The following is a 20,654-nucleotide window of genomic DNA, read 5'->3' as shown; positions in this document are numbered from 1 at the left end:
CAATCAACACATTAAAATGTTTAACTTTTCTAAGACTTTTTTCCCCTCCTTTTCTTTCTCCTTTTAATAACAGTCTCACACTAAAAGCCTGCCATTTCTGTTGGGAGAAAGACAATTTCAAGAAAAAAATCCATTGTAAGTGTAAGCCTAATCTCCCTGTCCTCCCAGATTTTCTGCCTACAGTCCTGCCTGCATTTTGCACAATGACTTGAAAAAAAATATACATGAATAGTCAAGAGAAAGAGATACTTATTAGAATTATGACTTTTATTTTTATTCACTAGAGCAACATTGAGGAAAGAATTTTTACATACAGGTTTTTTAATCAACTTTACAAGCAAATTCCAATATACAGTATTTACTCTGGCCTGGGTTAAAAAACCAAAAACAACAAAGCAGATAGTAAGGGTACCTCTTGTTTTAGCTAGTATTGAATTGAAGATTTTGCTACACAGGAATTATGTTGGTTTTATGGTGGTGCTTTTACAATTAGTAGGCAGTGAGCAACTTTACCACAACAGTGACTGAATTTCCTTAAAAGCACAGTTGTAAAATGACTACACTGAGCCCTACCACCAGGGTCACATTAAATCCACTCTGCTCAGAAAAAGCCTCAGTAAGGAGATAAGGAACAGCTACGGAAGCCCAATTCAAGAACTGATTTCCATTTGTACGGCAAGAAAATGTCCATATTAAGAGGATTATGTGCTGTGCAAAACCAGAAATACTTCCCCCCCCAACATGCAACCTACCCCAGTATGACACTTTAGAATGTGCATATGGCTGTGACATGCAAACAAAGGAAATCACGCAAATGGTATTCAGTTTTCAGGCATCGTTACAACAAATCAGCATGTAGATCAAGACTGAAATGAACTGTACTGACCTATAATGCAGTCTAGTTGCTATGCCTACTCTCACTGCTGTAAAATGGAAAGTTGAGGAACCCCTTGGTTTTTTTCCAAACGGTATCAAAATTGTGTCGTTTTGGATTTTCAGGGCCTTGGTAATTATTTCAAGAAAGTTGGAGAGATAATATTGCACTTCTTTTCTCACAACCATATTCTGGGATCATTATTCTTTAAGAGCTATGCTAGTCCTAGGGAAATTTTGCCACTGGCTTTGATTGGCAGTAGGAAGTGCTAGCTTCAGGGAAGGGGAGGGTAATAATGATCTGGCTGTAACAACAGTGTTAGAATTCCATGGTTAAATTAAAGTCATTGCACAACAAAAACTCAGTACACTATATGAATGCTTTTAAACATGCTAGAGTGCATATCGATCCTGTGAAAGTGATGTGAAAATACCTTGGAAACAGCAACACTACCAAGGAAATTTGTTTCAAACAAAAGCCACACACAGCAGGAGGCATCTAGATTATTTTAGGCACAACTCCAAGCAATAAAGCTCATTTAAAGTGCAATTCTGTTCTTTTCTTTTGTGTTTATTCACTTGTTAAAATGCGTAATTGCCTCTGTACACACATACTGAACAGTAGTTTAATACTTTTGTGAATATTGCACAAAAGAATGAGAAATCAAAACAAAAAAAAAATGGCAATAAATCAGTTCCATAAACCTAAAAAAAAAAGAACCCTGAAGATATCAAATACTTAAATGTACACATTTTGGATAATCTGCACCAGTACTGATGATTTATCTGCACCTTCCATAAGGTAGATATGACAGCTGAAAATACTCACTTAATCCCATTTGACAAGCACTCTCAGTGCCCTCTCATCCATCACTGCCCAAACCCCATCTTTCACTGAGGTGAAGCTTCAAGCCTCACTTCACCACTTCTCTCCCAGCTGCCCATCTCGTGACAGGCTTTGCCATACTCTGGACTTACTATACGTGCAACAGAGCCTTCCCTGGTAAAGTCTGAAGAGCCCAAACATGCAGTTGTCCTAGAGGGATGCCAGGTTAGCAGCTGAACACAAACACAAGCCAGGCTAGAATCTGTCTCATCCATGATCAAATCCTGCTGGCTCCAGCTCAGTGTCTCACTAACCTGTCAGAACAAAATGGGGAAATGCTATAAAAAAGGACAAAATCTACTTATGTTCCATTAATACATATATACATGCTCATAAAAATATAAGATTTTCTTCTGGAAAGAAAAAATTAGGAACTGTCTTTTAATGAAAACCTTTATCATCTCAGTATTCTTTGCTTAATTTACTTTGATCACCTCTGTAATTTTCAGTAAAGGTGCAGATATGAATATAGGTACAGATATCTATACTTGTAAATGTAAACATAAAAATTGAAACATCACTAAATCAGGCTGGTGATACCTCCAGAAAATGAAGCAGAGGATTATGAATTTCTGTCAATAACATTAGGTGAAAACTGTATTTTAACCCAAACTCATATACAACTAACAATAAAATCAGCTTCTCTTCAAGGAAAGTAAACGTAAAAAACACACCTTCCATAGAAATCTATATGGACCAGAAAATGAACCAGGAATCTGATCATTCCCTCAGCAGTCTTTAAACTCCTGAGAAACACAGTTAGCTGCCAGGAGCTAGTTTTGGGGAACATAAAAAGTGAGTTTTATTTTCTTATTGAAAGTAAATATGTACACTAAATACCACTAATTCAATGCTTTTCATGGAAATAAATTATTAGCAGAGCATGATCGTTACTGCAATCTCAAGTTGTGGTTTCTGATCCTACACCAACTATAACAATTAACATTATTTGTCTTGCTATGTCTTGCTTACATTGTCATCACCTCAGTTCACAGAAGGTCCTGCAGGTCCCTTATTTCACTGATCTAAGTAGTTCAGAAAAAGAATCTCCCCCTACCCATTTCCCGCCCCAAGCTTTTAATTTTTAAACTTCATCTTTAGTTAAATAAAATTACAGTGTAAGAAATGCAAAATAATTCTTGAATATAAATGATGTACTGAAAACTCAGGTGAGATGACTCTTTTTTCCTTCACCCAACTGAGGTATCCACCAGGATACCCTCAGTTAAAAGGCTTATATTATAGAAGCTGAATATTGAATTCATTTATGAAATGTCTACACCTACTCACTTTAATTCTCTCAAAGAAAATACTGTAATATGTCAATGTCCTACAGCCAGAGCCTAGAACAAACTAACACTGTGTTGCATTTTACTGACATTATGTGCTCTTCAGGAACAGATTTTGGGTCAAATTGCAGCAGCCTTCTGCTGCTGATTTTAAAACCAACTCGAGAACAGGAAAAAAAAACAAACAAAACCAGTAGCATCCAAGAGAGTCATTGGAAAGATGAGAAGAATTGGACATGGGACATAACATCAAATTTCTGGAAAGCTTCACTGGATATGGGCACATGTAGCTTGCATCATTTGTGTCATGCTCCCAGAGTGCACCAAGACTACTTTCAGAAAAAATACTTCTAGAGAGCACAAAAATGTAGATTTTTTTTTTTATGCCTAATTTCCCCAAGAAGCTCCTTAAAAAAAAAAAAAAAACCAAAGAAAGAAAAAATACAAAAACCCCAAAGTAACACATTTTTGAAAAACTCTTAAGAGTACCAGCTCTGGATTAGGACATAACAGGATTGCTCAAAGCAAATAAGTGGGGTTAATTTTTTTCCTTTTTAAAAAATAGTTGCATTTTTAATATAAGTTTTATTCTGTAAAATAGTTTCAAATTCTTACACATATGGCAAAGTTTGTGCAAAATTTCAAGTCAGGTACTTCAGAGCCTTTCAATATTAAGCAGAAATCAATAAATACAAGCAGAACAATAAAAGTTTAAAATATTAATTAAAATGCATGTTGTGCAACCTCAACATAGGTGTTCTGGACCCCTTTTTCCCAGAGGCTCCCTACTTACCAATTCCTAAAAGCCTGCATTGGAAAGTTTGGACAAACATCCTTAGCACTGCATTTCAAGAATCTACCCAGTAATGTGTCTATTCAACACAATAAAAACATACCACAATCATTTAACAAATGAGGATGTTTAAGCAAGAAGATTCATTTCACCCTGTGAAATCTGCCTAACGTCTGTGAACAGTGAAAACAGGATAAATAAAGAACAGAGCTACTTCAGATTACAGCAAAACAAAACAACACAACCCACCCAACCCATGAGATTAAATAACATTAAATATGTCAGTCTTGAGAGAATGATAAATACAAGGATTTTTGCATAGGCCTCTGGAATACAGAGTCAGAATTATGGCCAATAAAACATCTGCTAGTCAGTCTAATTTTCTACCACTCTGACCTAACGAGTACTCAGAACCAAGAAGTTCAACAGAACAGCAATTTCATTGTCTAATAACTCAGAGGTAAGAAATAATTTCTGCCATCCTGAAATAAATAGTGCAGCATTCTGGCATTTGTGGTCATCACAGACTTAAGTATTTGCTTAATTACAAAGATTGCAATACCATCTTTATTACAGACCAACGATAAAATAAAGCATTCTCAAGAGAAACTGCACAGCTTGTAACATCAGCCTCAGAACACGACAGAACGGAGAATGCAAACCCTAAAGAAGATGCAATTTGAACAGCGAGTCAGGATTTGCAGGCTGCAGGTACAGCAGGCTCCAAGGCAGTCACAACAGGGGAAGTGGGACACGGCGTGGCAGCGGGTGAGGTGTGGGACAGCCTCAGTGTGTCTTTGGTTTCGGGAGGCGGGAATGCCGAACAGAGGGCGTGCTGTCCCCGGAATGCGCACCAGCAGAGTACGTCGGCACGCTCTCCTTTCTCTGGACTGGTGGCCTTGGGATGTTGGACTTTAGGGAGGTGTTCTGAGGCTCTGGAGGTACTGGTGTGGATTTCTGACTGCTCACTTGCTTGGATTTGACGAAGGATGTAGTTGGTGGGCGAAGTTTAGACACTTTCTGACTCTGTTTACCCTTTAGGTTATCCTGCCCAGATGTTGGCTGTGGCTGAGTCGAACTTCTCAGTGGTAGAAGCTCACGTTCCTTGGAAGCAGCGGAGTGATCTGCAGATCGTACGGGAACGGCCATGGTAGGAGGCACTAAAGCAGTTGGGGGTTTCACGATTCTCGAAGTCTTTGGCTGGGAAGCCTGGTTTGTGAATGAGGGTTGATCTTTCACAGGTAATCCAGTCTGCACCTCTGGAGCATCAGCTCGTGTAGAGGTCTGATAGTGGGAACAAGGTGGTAATGTACCTTTCTTATTACTAACCACCTCTCCAGGGTCTTCAGTGGTTTTGTTTTTCAAATTGTCCAAATATGATGTATTTTCATCTTTTGTGTTTAACTGTACACTTGAAGATTTTACGTCATTCAGGCTATTTGGGAGAGATACATTTGCAGCATTTCGATTCTGATGATTTCTATTGTCATGCAGATCTGGTTTAGGATATTCACTGTGGGCCTCGATATGTGGAGTTTTTATTAGTTTTCCCTGGGCGAGGTCTGTGGAATTGGGAAGGCTGCTGGAAGGCTGTAGTACTTGAGGCTGTTAAAGAAAAAATAATACAAGAATATATTAGGCATAGAAGACACCAGATACATTCAGAATCCAACGTGAGCTGACTGGATGCTTGATAAGGGCTGTATATCTGGGTTTTTAAATCAAAACTTTGACTTCGGTAAAACAGGATGAGTCATGGGACGTACACAAATGGAACTCGTAACTGAAGTGGAAAAAAATTTACCAGCACTGAAATAAACAACAACATAAAGACAAAAAGGAAACCGGCCGGCTTAAAAAGGAAAGATGAAGAAGGCATGGTTGATGGTTTCACCCAAATCTGCAGGACAGAGCGAGAATCAACGTCGGTGCAGATCAGTTCTAACCAAGTGCTTAACCCAACACAACAGCTGTGTCCAGCTTCAATTTCTGCTCACTGCATACTGACCTCAACTGCCCCAACCCTTTGAGTGCACAGGCAGGAAAAGAAGTTGGATGGACCACAGGGACTTACAGGCTCTTTCCTTGCCTTACTGAGGCCAGAAAGTCTGGTGGAAGTATGTGCTAATCAGGTTAGTGACTAAGCTTAGGTAACTGTTTTATCTTGAACTGATTTTAAATGGGCTGATAAAGAAGCAGAGTTCATGTAAAGTAGAGACCACACTCTACCACACCAATAGCCATGGGATAAAGAGAACTGTAGAAGATTTTACATTTTATCAGAAGATACAATCTTATCAGACACATATCAGACAAGAGAATTGCCAGTACCTCTCCTGGGTAATTTCTATTCTCTTTGCTCTGCCCTGTAAAGAGACTTAAAAGATTAATGGTGTACTAGCTTCACAATACATCCTAGACCTGCAACTCAGATACAGATCTTCAAAGCATTACTAAAAATTCTGCAATTTGTGGCAAACCCCAAAATCTATTAAAACCTAAGCCCCAGTTTTAGCAGGTTTGGATTATTTTTCTCATTTTCTTTACAAAGGAGGGGAACTGAACTCCTGCCAACTAGCCATCACTCAACTACCTGGATTCTTACCAGCTGATAGGTTGCATGTACACAGGCTCATTCTGTTTACTACTGAAATGGAGTAAACAAAAAAGAAGCAATGTTTCTCTCCTGAATTATTCAAAAGTTCTAAAGAGAAATCCCATTATTTGTCTGGTCTTTTTAGCTCTTCTTTGAATCAGCAGGAAGAATACAATGACTGCTGTGCATGCCAGATTCCTGTTACACATTTAGGGCCATAGCCCATCTCAGGACTCTTTAGGCTTTTCATCTTTTCCCTGGCAGGATTATTACTGAAAACTGAATCCTCAAAATTCCTCATCAAGAAAAAAAAAAATCAAGGTTAATGAGAGGAAAATAAAGGTTTCTCAGTCTATTTTTTATTTATGAACAGTTTTTCCCTTTAGAATATAACAGTCATCTCTTAAGGAAAGGCAAAATCTGGACCAGTGACATCCACTATCACTGACAGACATGTAAGGCAAATATCCTGAGCAGTCTGAACGTGGTTGTTTTGGAAAGAGGGAAAAGATTAAAAAAAAGGGAAGAAAGCCTCCAAAATGGTGTGAAATGAGTACAAAAACATTCCTTATGTTACCCAAAACTAGCTTAACTTTGTAAATCCTTCTTAACCATACAATCCTACAGGAAGGAAATTCTAAACACAAGGAGTAATTGCATACACTGAGAGAATTACACCTTAAATAAAATTAGTCCTCCAGATACTTTTTCCATTTTCCAGTGTTTATGACAGAAGTTACTATCCTTCCAGTCTAAGAGCTGACAGCCAGATGTTAGCCAAAACGATTTACAGATTTGAGATCTCACCTGCAAAACCAAAACTGCTAATGAATGCAGAAACTAAACCAATATGCACCCAATTCCTATGCAAATACTACAACAAATAAATCCTATTTTCTAATTCTACTTGAAATACCAAAGATTAAAACATTTATAGCCCACAGTATTGTGCCAAATGTGGAAAAATTATTTGTCAGAAAATTTTTCTCCCTCTAGGAGCTAGAAAAGGTTTTTAAATGCTACTCTTCAAAACCACAGGTAAATATCAAATCTAATCAATAAAAATTCTCACTTAATATCAAATAATTCTAGCAATACTAATCAGCAAAACTCAAAAATTGATAATGTACAGAAGAAGGTAAATTTATATGGAAAGTTGAGTTAAACACAAACACGTCTGAAGTACAACAAAGCCATCAAGGTTTCAATAACACTGGTTTGAATTCTTCTGACAAAGGCTAGGTAGTATTTGAGCTCTTCCCTTCAGGCCATTTTGCATTTTACATATAAAAATAGCCAAATACATGTTTTCTTCATTATTCTTCATAACCTTAAAAGGTCTAGGCAGCTTATTACCCAGAAAGTTGGTGAAACTAAGGTAAAAAATGGCTACATGCTCAGAATTATGAGGACACTGAAGCTCTGGTATCATCTTTGCCCTCTTGTTTTAAATACTGTACTGCTTTGTAATTGTGTATTTCTACTCAAGATCTGTTCAATTATCACAATGGCAGATTTTGATATCATCGAATATCTAAATTCATTAACATTCAAAATGACACTAAAAGCAGCAAAATGCCACTTGCAAAACAAGCATGTAACATTTCACAAGGTATCCAACACTGACATTATTGTCACCCACAGCTCCTATCTTTGTACTAAATACAAGTTCTCCTTTTACAAAGAAAGGCTAGAAATTCTGACCATGTTATTGGTAAAAACCATAAGCCAGCTGAAGAACTGAAGTACTTGGTGAATTCCATCACACGAAGGAGGAGAAATAGATAAAGAAGCATTCGGCCTTCCAGGCACAGTATTTTATTTCACACCAGTGCTAAAATAGCGTTTCATCTGCATTGTTTTGAGTGCACTTCTGGTAATATTTCTGGGGTGGGACACACCATGATTTGGAATTGACTGCTATGCTACCCAGATGTCTCCTTATGTCCCATGAAGAAAACGTGCAGATAGACAAACACCTGCACTCCTTCGGGACATTCCTAAAATGCAAAGTTGGACTCAAACATTTCACGTATAATGGAACTGAAGACACTCAGTCTGCCTCAAACTGAAAGTACACTTGACAAAGTGCCTTGTGCACATGCTCCTTTCTGCACAAAGAAAGTGATTTTTCTGTACCAGCTAGAGCTTCAAAGCCTTCCAAATAACGATCTATGAATCAAAATTACTCAAGAAATAAAGATTTTTCACTCCCTACTTCGTTAGCCTAAGAGATTTTTTTATTATTTCTCTCAAGTAAATTTGGCTGTTTTGTCATCCAGAGAAAGATGACATCCATGGCAAGGATTACCAGTATTGTACAGTTATCAAACTACTGAGCTTGTATTAGCTTTGTGCTGGAAAACTGAAACATCATGTTGTACTGTTAAAGAAGTTAAATGGACTATTAAAGAAGTTAAAAATGTGGTTATGACCGTGATATTCATTCATTAGCTGAAAATTCCCTTCAGTTTTGCTTTGGTTTTCTTGATCCCCATCTCGATTCCCTTTACAACTCTGTAGAAAGAAATAATTTTCTCCCTGCAGTGTCTTGAGGAAGGAGGGAAGCGATGCAATGGAAAATCTGAGAACTGCATGCACATCTCCCACAGACATGCATCATGCACAGGGCAAAGAAAAAACCCAACAGTGAAAATGCATGAGGGAGAGATGGGAATAAATCTGAAGTTGTACTGTACCACGCTTTATCACAGAAGTAATGGACTAACTTCTCAACTCCTTGCCAATGGCATAATGGAAAGCAGAGACAAGAAAAAGACAAGGACAATGATGTCAGAGGACCAAGACAAAACAATGAGCAATTGCCATGACAAACTGCAACTTTTCACCATTTCAATTGCAATTACCGTGTCCCCCATTGGTTTTTAATCCTCCTTCAAGAAACAAAGGAAGCAACAGTATTTAAGTAATGCAGTACAAAAACATTTACAGCAAGACCTGCATGGAATACCTTTGCTCTTACAACTTCAAGGTTTTTAGCAGTTAATCTCTTATACTCCAAATCCTGCAACTAGAATTTGTGTGTATTATTAAAAGTGTATAAAAGATAAATCTTTGCATCCATGTATAAGCATGTTCAATATCTAACCCTGAACAGCAAGGTCATTAACGGCAGAGCATTCCATCCTTGGATCATATTGCCCTCATTTTTCATAACTCAATCTTCCTAGCAACTCACAAGTTGGAAGAGACTACCACAGCTTCTTTTTGGAAAGGGTTAGAAGGGAAGGATCACAAACTCACAAACTATATAATTCTTTCATTTCCTCATTAGTTCTGGCATCCCTCCTCTCACAGGATAAGCTGTCATTTCAAACCATGGCCTGTGCAGACACAGCCCTGCTGAAAGGCTGCACCAGACAGCCCTCATTTTCCACCTCTGGAAAACATCACCATTTCACACCTTAAGTCTGTAGCATGGTAATACCTTCTTTAATACCTAATTTTTGAACTTTTTTTTCTTCTTTCCCTTTGATCTAGCTGTATTATATCCATATTTCAGCATTAAAATATAGGATTCTGCAGTATGGAGAATGACTTCAAATAATGACACAACACAACTGTATTTTTTTAAGCATCATTCACCACAGTCATGAGGCTAGTAAAATAATTGGTAATGTGGCAAAGCATTATTATTCTTTCTGCATAGTCTGTACAGAAATCCCAACTTGGAAAATTTTATTTTTTCAAAGAAAAATTACTTCAAGTAATATACAACTACATCAAGGCAGGTATTTCATCCACAAATATGGATATATGTGCAGCAAGCAGATAAGTATGACCATATACAAAATCAAGGGGTTTTTTTGCAAACATAAATTTAGTTTGGTACATTCTCTTGTAGTTGTCTCTGCAAGTACTGAAGTTGGGAGGAAAGGAGTTTTTCCTAAATAACTCTTCTTCATATAGCTGAATACTCTTGAAGCAAAAATAATTGCATAAAAAAGGCAGTAATATAAGGATTCCATGATGATTTTAATAATTTGTCACAGAACTTCCCAGCTAATGCTCTGGAGCAACTTGTTTCTGCTAACACAAAACTTTGTACACCCTACAAAGCTGCAGCAGTCCATAGAGCTTTGGAAACATTTCAGCAATGCGACTTTGTTTAAAAGAAAATGTGTGAAAAAGCTCAGCCTGGATCTGATTTAGTCACTGGGCATAGAGCAGCTTTCTTCCTGGTGATAACAAGCTGTGTGTCATCTGCTAGCATTGCTTAGATTATCTCTGTAATACTTACACACAAAAAGTCTAAATACTTCTTTGAGGACGTGCACAGTAAGTGGAAATGCAACAACTGCAATGCTTGAATAACAAAGTGGTTTTGATCAGCATTTCTGTGTGGAGAAGCACTTGGGGTAAGGGGCCTAAAGAAGGTGGTGTAATATTCTTGTATTAGAACACAAACTCATGATTGCTTCCTTAACAATGTGTACTCTAAATCTTTATTTCTAGAGCCACATAACTGGTTCATTTCCAGAACACAAACTGACAGGGTTTAACTGTATTGAACAAAGTTTGAGATGTCATCAAAATAAAACCCACAATCAAAAGAAAAATAAATGACTTTTACACAGGAGTTTAGTCCAAGACATGTGGGAATTACAGGAACAAAATTATTTGGTTTTTATTCCTAAAATGACAAAATTAATGTACTGTTATCAAGGTGTTTATGAAATGCAAACTGCTGAATTGTTTCCAAGGCTGGTGAAAAAACATTAAATTAATAAATGTGGAAGTATTAAAAATTAATTGTCATTAAAAGTGGAAAACATACATCCAATGCTGAAGTGTGTTGCAGTGCAGTGATATGCTAAGGCAAGTTCAGCAGCAAGTGTGCTGACATTGCGACTGGTGCTTAGAGAGAGCCATAAACCTACACTAGTGTAATATTACCTAGCAGGGATATATTTCCTGTCCTGTACAGCAGGAGGGAAATTATTTTTAGTTGTTTACACACTGTAATATGAACAGTTTACAGATTTACACCCTCATAATCTACAGTGTCTGGAAGTGATCTATGTATCCATCAGCTATCAACAGCACAGTGAAGAAACCTGCAGAATTCACATGCAGAGATGATATTTTAGGTTCAGGATCCAGAAGTGCTTGACTTCCAAGTCTATACTGAAAACACAACCAGACAAAACCTGAGACTACACTTCATGTTTCCATCATCTTCTCTGTATTAGTGCGAAAGAACACTGACATTGGTGTTTCAGGCTGTCCTACACTCAGTGGTGATGCTCAGCTCAGCATTTGTCTTAAAATCCCATATTTGGCATTTCATACCAGATCACTGAACACTGAAACCACTGAACCAAGTGGGATAGAAAGAAAGAATTAGTGACTGTTCCAGTAATGTTTTACTTTACAGAACTGTTTACACAGTGATAAATCATTGAATTTTCAAGAATTTCATTAAAAATGTCTAAGGAACCTCCTAATTTATCTTTATTCCTAGTGTTGCTCTAAGGCTTTAAGAAAAAAGCTAAGAACACTCCACCAGTGGAAACTTACTTTCCTAAACAATACATTAGTTATTTGGTTAACTAGTCAAGGGCCCATCTTCATTTACTTCGCTTCCTTTACTAGCAATTCATTGGATGCAATATATAAGATGCATACTAAAAAATCCAACCTGCTTTAGTAATAAAAGTTTACTAGGGAATCCCAAATAAGAGACCACCCTTGTTAGTGAGGGATGAGGTAGGTGGAGGCTCAGAAAACCAGCAAGATTAGCAACCAAAGTTTTCTTCTTCAGCTAAGCAGCCACTGTGAATGATGTGACACCAGAGGCTCATGGGGCAGCTGGGACACCATCCTCCCCATTCTGACTCTCCAGCCAGTCTCCAAGCCCCAAAACCATAACATTTATATGATCCTCAGGTCTAAAACTGATCTCCTTGAAATCAGTCTCTGTTGACAGGACAGTGAATCACCCAGGCTGCGCTACTGCTGGCCCCTCCACTCAGCAACAGAAGGCACAATCATCAGATTTTGGGGTTGTATGTTCATTACACACACAGAGTCCCACATCAAACACCACAGAAAAATGAAGCACATCCCTTATTGCACAGAGAAAAGCCCATGAAACAGGCTGTGCATTCCTGATGAGTTGTTTACATGAACATTGTCACAGAAGCATCAAGAGAGTATCTGAAGCACAGTTTACAGAATATTAGATTTTCTTCCTGGTGATTGATATAAGTAAAGATTATTGCAGTGTGAAATATATATAAGCTTAGCTCTCCAAGGTGCAGCTTACTCTTCAGATCTGCACTGGCCCTGGAAATCTTACTTTGTTCCCATAATTTTACTTTGCCTTTATTTCTTGTCCAAATACACTCTTGAGCTTTGTTAGGCAAACACTGTAATTTGCAAATTACAGTACATTTAAAAAATATAACTTTAGCATTATGAAGTAGTTATATTTCTTCAAACACTTATCTGTTCAAAATGCAATACCAAAGCACAAAATAAGACTTACCATTTCTCTATGTCTATGTAAGCATACAGTTTTAAAATCAGCAATTGTCTTTTGTTTTGCAGATCCAAGCCAAGTGAACAAATGCATCTTATATCAGCCCACACTGTAGCTAGCACATAAGGAATGTTAATAAATCATGCAAGTTGTGCAACAGCCACTTCAACGTAAGAGAAGCCTTTTCACAACAAATACCGAGAGATGGGGGGGAGAAATAATTAGTTTGAGGGAAGCCATTCTGAAAAGTTAAAACGTTTTGTGAGAGACAATGCAAGTGACACTTTCCCACCAACACTTTTCTGTACAACCATGACGCGTTGACGAGAAGGCGCCCACAGATGCGCGTGAGCAAACGGAACACACACACGGACAGGAGAGTGCATCACAGCCATGGAAAACAGGGAAATGCAGCAAGCAAGACTGATGTTAAGACAAGACTGGAAACAAGGGCCTACTCGGGTTTGCCTGAAGAACTGCTGAGGTCTATTGGCATTTAATGACTGTTATAAAGCTATAAGTCGTAGCTGCTGGTAGGCTGGCCGGAGGAAGCGCTTTGTTAGGCACAGACTATGGTGTATGCCTGGAGATCTGCCTGAGAGAGGAGGAGACTACGAGATGAACGGTGCGTGCAAAGGGGAAGCTGCTACTGGAACACGGTGAGGGAGATGAGTGAGAGGTACAGACTCACTCTGTCTGCGGTGCGGTGGAACACTCCGAGGGATGCCCTGGAATGAGCCCTGCCAGGGAGAGAAGGAGGGAGCAGAATACCCACCCTGTGCAGAAAGAGAGAGGGGGAGAAGTATAATAAAAAAAGAGAACAGGGAAAAACAAGACACCAAAAAGCCACACCATTCTTTTTCTTTTTTTCCCCCAGAAAGGTATCGTTATATTTCCAGGTGTTCTAATTTGTAAAATCAAATGTTACACACTATCAGAGCCCAGATGTCCTAAACTAGTTAGAAATCTTACGAAATACCTCCAAGTTTTTTCAATATATAAGCACACATTTCTGTCCTAGTTAGTTTTAGGGGAAGAGTACAGAAACTGGGCTTTTTGTGATTCAAAATACATGATAAAATTGTATTTATACAGCTTTCAAAAGTATTTCAGAAATGTCTCACCAAGTATTACCTTGCTCAGTTCTAATCTACTGGAAAACCAGTCAACTTCAGTTTTCAACAAAAATTTCTAATGCATAGAAACAAATTTTCCAGCAAGTCCTGATGCTTTAGAGACCACTTTACTCCAATTTGATCAGTATTATTTATTGTGGAAGAGAAGAGCTGACATAGAGCTCTTTTCCTTGCACCTTGCTCTTAAGACCTTGAGTCTTCCATGAAAGGATGAGGGAACTGTGCAGACCCATGAAGCACAGGCTTTGCCTGACAGAGCTCTCAAATCACCACAAGTGTGACACACTGTGGTTGCTACGTTCTCAAAAGAAGAAAAAGTAATTTTCTTATTACTTTTCTTTTTTCTCACATCCTTACCTTTGCAAATCCAAGCTGCAATTACCCTCTTAAAAAATACAACCCTGATTTCCTATTTCAGCAGGGCAGGTTTAAGTATTTACAATACTTTTGCTATTTAAGCCGCTGAAAACTGATTTTCTAAGTCCTGGAACACTGGTACTACAACAATGACTGCCCCACTGCCTCCTGATCAACAGCAACTAACAGTGGCTACCCTGTGAGCAAGCAGGCTGAAGGTATCTAAACAGCACCCCCATCACAGAAAACAGGAACCCAGCTTGCCCCTGCCTCCAGATTTTCTTCTGTGGACCATACTGCCACAACTGGACAAATAATAAAGTATTTGATTTCCATTCTTCTTTTAAAACAATATTAAACGTCACATTATTTCTATAAATAAATATTATGCTTTTATTTGTCTTAGGACAGTTTTAAAAACCTCCCTGATCTTCCAGTTATCCTTACCTAATCAGATTTTATCCAGCACTATTCCAGGTTTCAGTACTGCTAAGATGAAACTTAACATGCATTTAACCAAGTCTTAGAATCTGCTAGTCAGAACACTTTTCTTCTAGAACAGGAAATTAAAAAAAAAAGTCTGACAAGACTCCTTTATTGTTCTTCAGAAGCTGAGATAAAACAATTATTGCAGCAAAATCTAAGGGGGAAAATGAAACAAGTTCTTCAGTCTGATTTTCTCTAGATGGAGGTATTGATTACCTAATGGGTTCTTACAGTCCTCCATCAGCAGTCATTAAGATCACAATTTTTAGACTGCTGCATGAAAGTACTTGGAACAGTACTAGCTTCAGTCAAGCAATGTGACAAAATAATCTGCTACATCAGCTGAATAGGTACATACATTAAATACATAAATAGTCCCATAAATTATCACTCAATGACTGATGAGAAAATTATCAAACACTCTGGATTTTGATAGCACGGTACAAAAGAACACTACGTTTTACAGGTTTGGTCATATTTCATCCAAAATTGTGTCAGGGTATTGGAACACCAAGAAAAACTCTTTCCATTCCCTAAATATAACTGAATCTCCACACAGCAGAAAGCACATTATCACGAGGCACAAGTCTGATTTTGCAGAGACTCATCTGAGTTGGCAATGGTCTTTTTTCTTTGAAATCCTTAACACATTAAGAAGGGAGGTGAAAATTTTATATCCTCTCCCTTTTACTCTCTGAAAACAGATTAAAAGAAGCACAAGCTTTCTGAGCTACATAACAGTTAAGACACTATTGTAAAGGCAATGAAATATTTACATGTCTTGATACGTTCCAGAAATTTTTAAGCATCCATATTAGCACTTCAAAGCCCTGCATAAGTACAGTCATCTCAATAATTCTTCATGCTACTTCATCATTGCTCTGACTAGAGAGGCAAATAAATAAAGTGCAGGTAACTTCCTTGAATCTTTTGCCAGCTGAACTGAACTGGTCTCCAGGCATATTTTAATCCCCTTCTCCCAAATGCTGCAGTTGAAATTGTTCCATATAGGTAAGTTTCAAATAAATGCTAGACTTCTTTTTTTGTAATAAATGAATATATAATTTTTTTTTCCTAAAAATACCCCAAACCAGGGTTGTTTAATTGTACAACAAATAAGGTAATAAAATCAACATAAATTGAAAAAGTAAGAATCAGCAGATAGAGCTCTGGGAATGTATTAAGATGAGTGTTATGACTTAAACTGATTATAAGAATTATAAAGAATTTAGTAATCCCATTGATACAGACATTAAGATTCAAGTATCTGCAAATATGCCGGCCTACAAAAAGATTAATTTTCTTTTAATAGTAATTATTGTACAAAATTCCAGCAAATTTACCAAGCTTTCTGCTTTAAACATCCACTCATATTCATCTCCTATTACTCGAATGTGCACTAAGGTTCCCAAGAAATCGAAAGAGGGGGGAAAAATAAACACACTAAAAACCACATCTCAGATGATACTACATATTCAAAATGCACAGATAATGTGGCAGTTTTCTACTAAAACTAAGAAAGAAGAAAAACCTGAATCACCACTGATTTATTACAATGTTGTTAAAACTTATAAGCAAGGAATTCTAGAATTGAAAGATGAGAACATGACTTACCTCAACCCCTATTAAAAAAAACAAACCCAAACAAAAATATCTGATGGGATTCTTCTGGATTCTGAAGCAACTTTTTCCTCTAAGACTTTAATGTTAGACAGCAGTTTGAACAGCCCTCCCCACAGCTATTATGTGCATCCAGCCACTACTCTTAAATCCCATTCCTCTTATTTTCCAGACACTGGATTTGTGAAATAGCAAAGGCATCCCCAAAGAGAAGTGAATCAGGACTTTAAAACAACATGAGATTCAGGAGTGGAAAAATAAGAGTAGCTGAGATAGAGCAGACTATAAACCAGAAGGACAAATGTTCTTCTGAGATCCTGATGAATTGTACTATTGTTTTATGTTGTATTAAATGCTTTATGAAGTTCTGACTCTAACTGCACTGGGAAAACCTGGAGGCTGTTTCTTCTTTTAAATGCTACTATGAAGACTAAGGCCAGAGGTTTCCATTGCTAGTTATGAGCAAACTTCAAGCTTAGAATAAGAAATCACATGAACAAAAGCAATTGCTTCTTCCAGAAAAGGAGAAGCTAAATATTTCTAAGCTATTGCCACACAGTTGTTTTAGCCCAACTGCCAGATAGTCCAGTTCTTTTCCCAAGGATACACCAACATGCAAAACTGCTACTGCTTTAGAAAGTCTTTTCTGCTGCAGAAACAAATACAAATACAGCAAGGATCCCTTTTTTAATCCTTACAACTGGAGCCTCTGAGCACTTCAATGAGGAGGTGATTTTTGCTGCCTCTCACCAAGCGCTGCCAGTTGTCTCATACACACTCAGAGCTCCACATCATAAACAAACCTAGAATGACAGATTTCACTACTGAGGCAAACATGTTTTTGCAGCAGTCTTCTCTTATTGGCCTAGCATCCAGAAAGAGATCATGAATAAGCAGTTCTGGCATGCAATAGTCTTTCTGAAAGTATTCAGATGAAAAACTTCACTAGCCCAGTTTTATGTGCTGGTTTACACAAAACCAACAAGAATTGCTTGTGAAAGGTCCAAGGACCTCTCTTCTCTGCAGTCCCTACATGTCATGCACAGTCACAGCACAAGAGACAGGTGCACAATATAACCACCTAGTCCAGCTATGGTTTTGTTTCACCAAGTACACATATAAGAACATGAAGCAAACAGCAGAACATTGGACAGTGACAGAAACAAAGGCTGGCTGTGAAGATGAACACATAGAGTGACTGGATCTCAAAAGCTGCAAGCTTAAATTAATGGGCGTGAAGCTGACACATACAGGATGTCTAAGGCTAAGAAGAAGGAAGATACTAAAACCAGAAGGCCAACAATACACAAAAACAGACAAAGGATTACAAAGGTTCATCAAAACAATTGACATGGAAGGCTTTGGAATGACAAAGTGGAACAAAATTCAAAAGAAAGGCAAGGAATACCTCAGTGCAAAAGTAGAGAAAAGATGGAGCAAAGAACAAGACCATGCACGCTCCCATGCAAAGTGAGAGAGGTTCTGTTGTCATTTCAGCAGAGACAAGAATGAACTTGTATGCAAATTTAGACATCAAAGCTCATTTCACCACTATGAGCTGTTACCAAGGGGAAATACCCAGCTTTTACTGTACACACTATCTACTCTTGCAGGGAGTGGAAGAGCAACCAGCAATTAGGAGGAACTGGTCCTCACAGGCCAGAATCTTTTGCAGGTATCTTGGAACAAATTCAGGGCTTTGCAGTTTGCTTGCTTGTAATTTACTTCTCAGCATCTGCCAACATCCTTTCTAGCCCAAGAAACCAAATGATTTATCCACAAAAACTCAACTTCTAACCCCTTTATCCTCAAAGTCTTAAAAACATCAGTATTTACTATTAGAGAAACAATCCTGCAAGTGTGGCAATGGATGTTGACATTTTTCTTTCTTGTAATTTGTCCATTAGCATTAATTTCTTCAGCTAATTTTTATCTTCTTCTAGGGTTTAGCTGTTTTCTTCTGTGATAGTAAAATCCTAAGACACACTAACTGGAATGAATTCTGTATAAGAGATGTGTAAGAGATCCTTTCAGAAATGTCATGGTCTATCCTGCCAGCAAATATTTTTACAAGCCTTTATCCCAAGGATGGCTAACCAAGAATAAAACACAAACCTAACCTAGAAGTTACCTAAATTTTGCACATTCTGCCAGGACACTTAAAAGAAATACCATGTCAGAGACACAGTAGATAGGCAGTAGGTAGCTACCTATCAATTTTTAAGAAGCCAAGTTTCCCAAAGATTTCTTTCCAGCCCCTAGTTTTTATTATGTGAGCACTAAGCTCCAAGGATTAAGTTAAAGTTATAAACTTCCACTTATGTACATATTTACCTATAAATATGAAAAAACCTAAAAGTACTTGGAAAAGCTGTGGTCCCTGAAGAGAACACCAGACAAGTTTATAATCACATCAGAATGGGCCATTTTCTAGAAGAATTTCAGAACGAAGAAACTATGTGAACACGACATTTAAAAATTTATATGTTTAATGATATTCATTTATTTATTTAGTGGCAGAACCATGAAGTGATCAGAAATACCAGCTATTTCAAATGGCCAGATGAATTGCTGCAATTCATATGGTCCAAAATTCCTAACTGAAATAGCTGCTTTCCACTCTCACTGTTTCCTAGTTTATTAGCATCTATTCTTTATGACACACTACATTAACAATGTTTGTTAGCCACGTTTCACTAAGCATTTAAAGTATTCCTTGGAACACTAATTCACTGTGTTCCCAGACTGGTCCAAACTCCTCAGGAATAAACACATTGTATCAGTTCTGATTTGTATAGAATATATAGAATTTATAAACAGTCACAATAATTTTTAAAATTTTGATACCTTAAGTACCTAATATCCACCATAACTTAAAATGACTGGCAGGTCAGCACTAATAAGAAAAACTGATGCAGTTAAATATTTGTCAAAATTGAAAACAATTAATAAGCTCAAAAAAGCAAAAAGCTAAGATGCCTCAAAGGAGCCACACTGTCACAGCCATGACTTCAATTACAATTGGTTAAAAAAAAAAAAGCTAATCTACATAAAAACCTTGTAATTTCATAAACATTAACAATATTTCAAGACTTATACTGCATATAGCACCAAGAAAGATGATTTTTCTTAGTCTTCATTCTTAGGCCATTAAACTAAACTGAACAGGAATGTTAATAAAGCACAAGAATTTCTTTAAGAGATTTTTGGGATTTGAGTAGTGAGAATACTCTTTACTTAGGTGTCTCCTTCTATTTATTGTACTCTTACCTCAAGAAAAGAAGAGCTGATTGTGGCTCCTTTGCAAGAAACTTTTTGTTATTGGGTTCCAGATCAAAAATTATTTTATACATTTATATGTCTATTAAGCCAAGGAAGCATGCAAGCGCATGTTAGCAGAGGAAGCATGAAACCAGAAAGTTGAGGTCTGACCATTAGAACTGAAATTTGGCTGCACCAGCCAGACCATTGTCCTCCTTGGAGAAATCCCACATTAGAGAGTTCTTGTTTCTGTTGGCTGAGAGAAAGGCTGTAACTTACAAATATGCACATGAAGACATTGAAAAAAACAAAAAACATGCCCAAAATATTCTGCCCAAAACTTCCCAGCTATTAAAAGGTCCTGAAAAGCAGCATAGTTGCAAAATTTGTTAACACTTCATGAATTTTCCTAAGTCCTTTATCAATTTCATGAGAAACTTTGTACAGGGATAAAATACCAAGATGTTTGGACTGTGCATGCAATGATCATATGCCTAGAAATATGTATGGGTATCATATACATAGATCCACACACCCAACCATGAATACAGCAGAGGCTCCTTTAGCTCTTCTTAAAGATACTGTCCCTTAACCCAAACTTCCTCCTGACGAAAAAAAAAAAAAAAAAAAAAAACAAAAAAAAAAAACACGTCTTTTTGAACAAAACTACCATATAACTTGAAAAAAATATACTGGCCAACCTGATCCAAACCAGACAATTGTGCTGAGTAACTCCTTGTGCTTGAGACAGCAACTCAAATTCCCCATCTTCTCTGGTATCTTTGTGTTATCAAGTAACACTACAAGTTGCACAAACTAAAACTCCTACAGCTAGCAACTAACTTTCCATGA

General features: G+C 37.5%; 1 protein-coding gene across 6 annotated transcripts in view; it reads right to left on the bottom strand.

Annotated features, from left to right (window-relative positions):
• Window positions 1-246: 246 nt before the first annotated feature.
• The window catches only part of CCSER2 (coiled-coil serine rich protein 2), a 62,210-nt gene continuing 41,802 nt past the window's right edge, over window positions 247-20,654 (bottom strand). For 4 of the 6 annotated variants that reach the window (XM_059851166.1, XM_059851165.1, XM_059851167.1 and 1 more), the window contains one exon: window positions 247-5,446. In XM_059851166.1, coding sequence (XP_059707149.1) covers window positions 4,628-5,446 — 819 coding nt within the window. In that variant the 3' untranslated portion in view covers window positions 247-4,627. Of the gene's footprint in view, window positions 5,447-13,633; window positions 13,719-20,654 lie in introns of all 6 variants that reach the window. The other 2 variants (XM_059851168.1, XM_059851172.1) reach the window with 1 other exon arrangement.

Source organism: Haemorhous mexicanus, chromosome 7 (genome assembly GCF_027477595.1).
Source record: "Haemorhous mexicanus isolate bHaeMex1 chromosome 7, bHaeMex1.pri, whole genome shotgun sequence".
Classification (NCBI taxonomy): domain Eukaryota; kingdom Metazoa; phylum Chordata; class Aves; order Passeriformes; family Fringillidae; genus Haemorhous; species Haemorhous mexicanus.
This window is presented reverse-complemented; position numbering and strand designations above follow the sequence as displayed.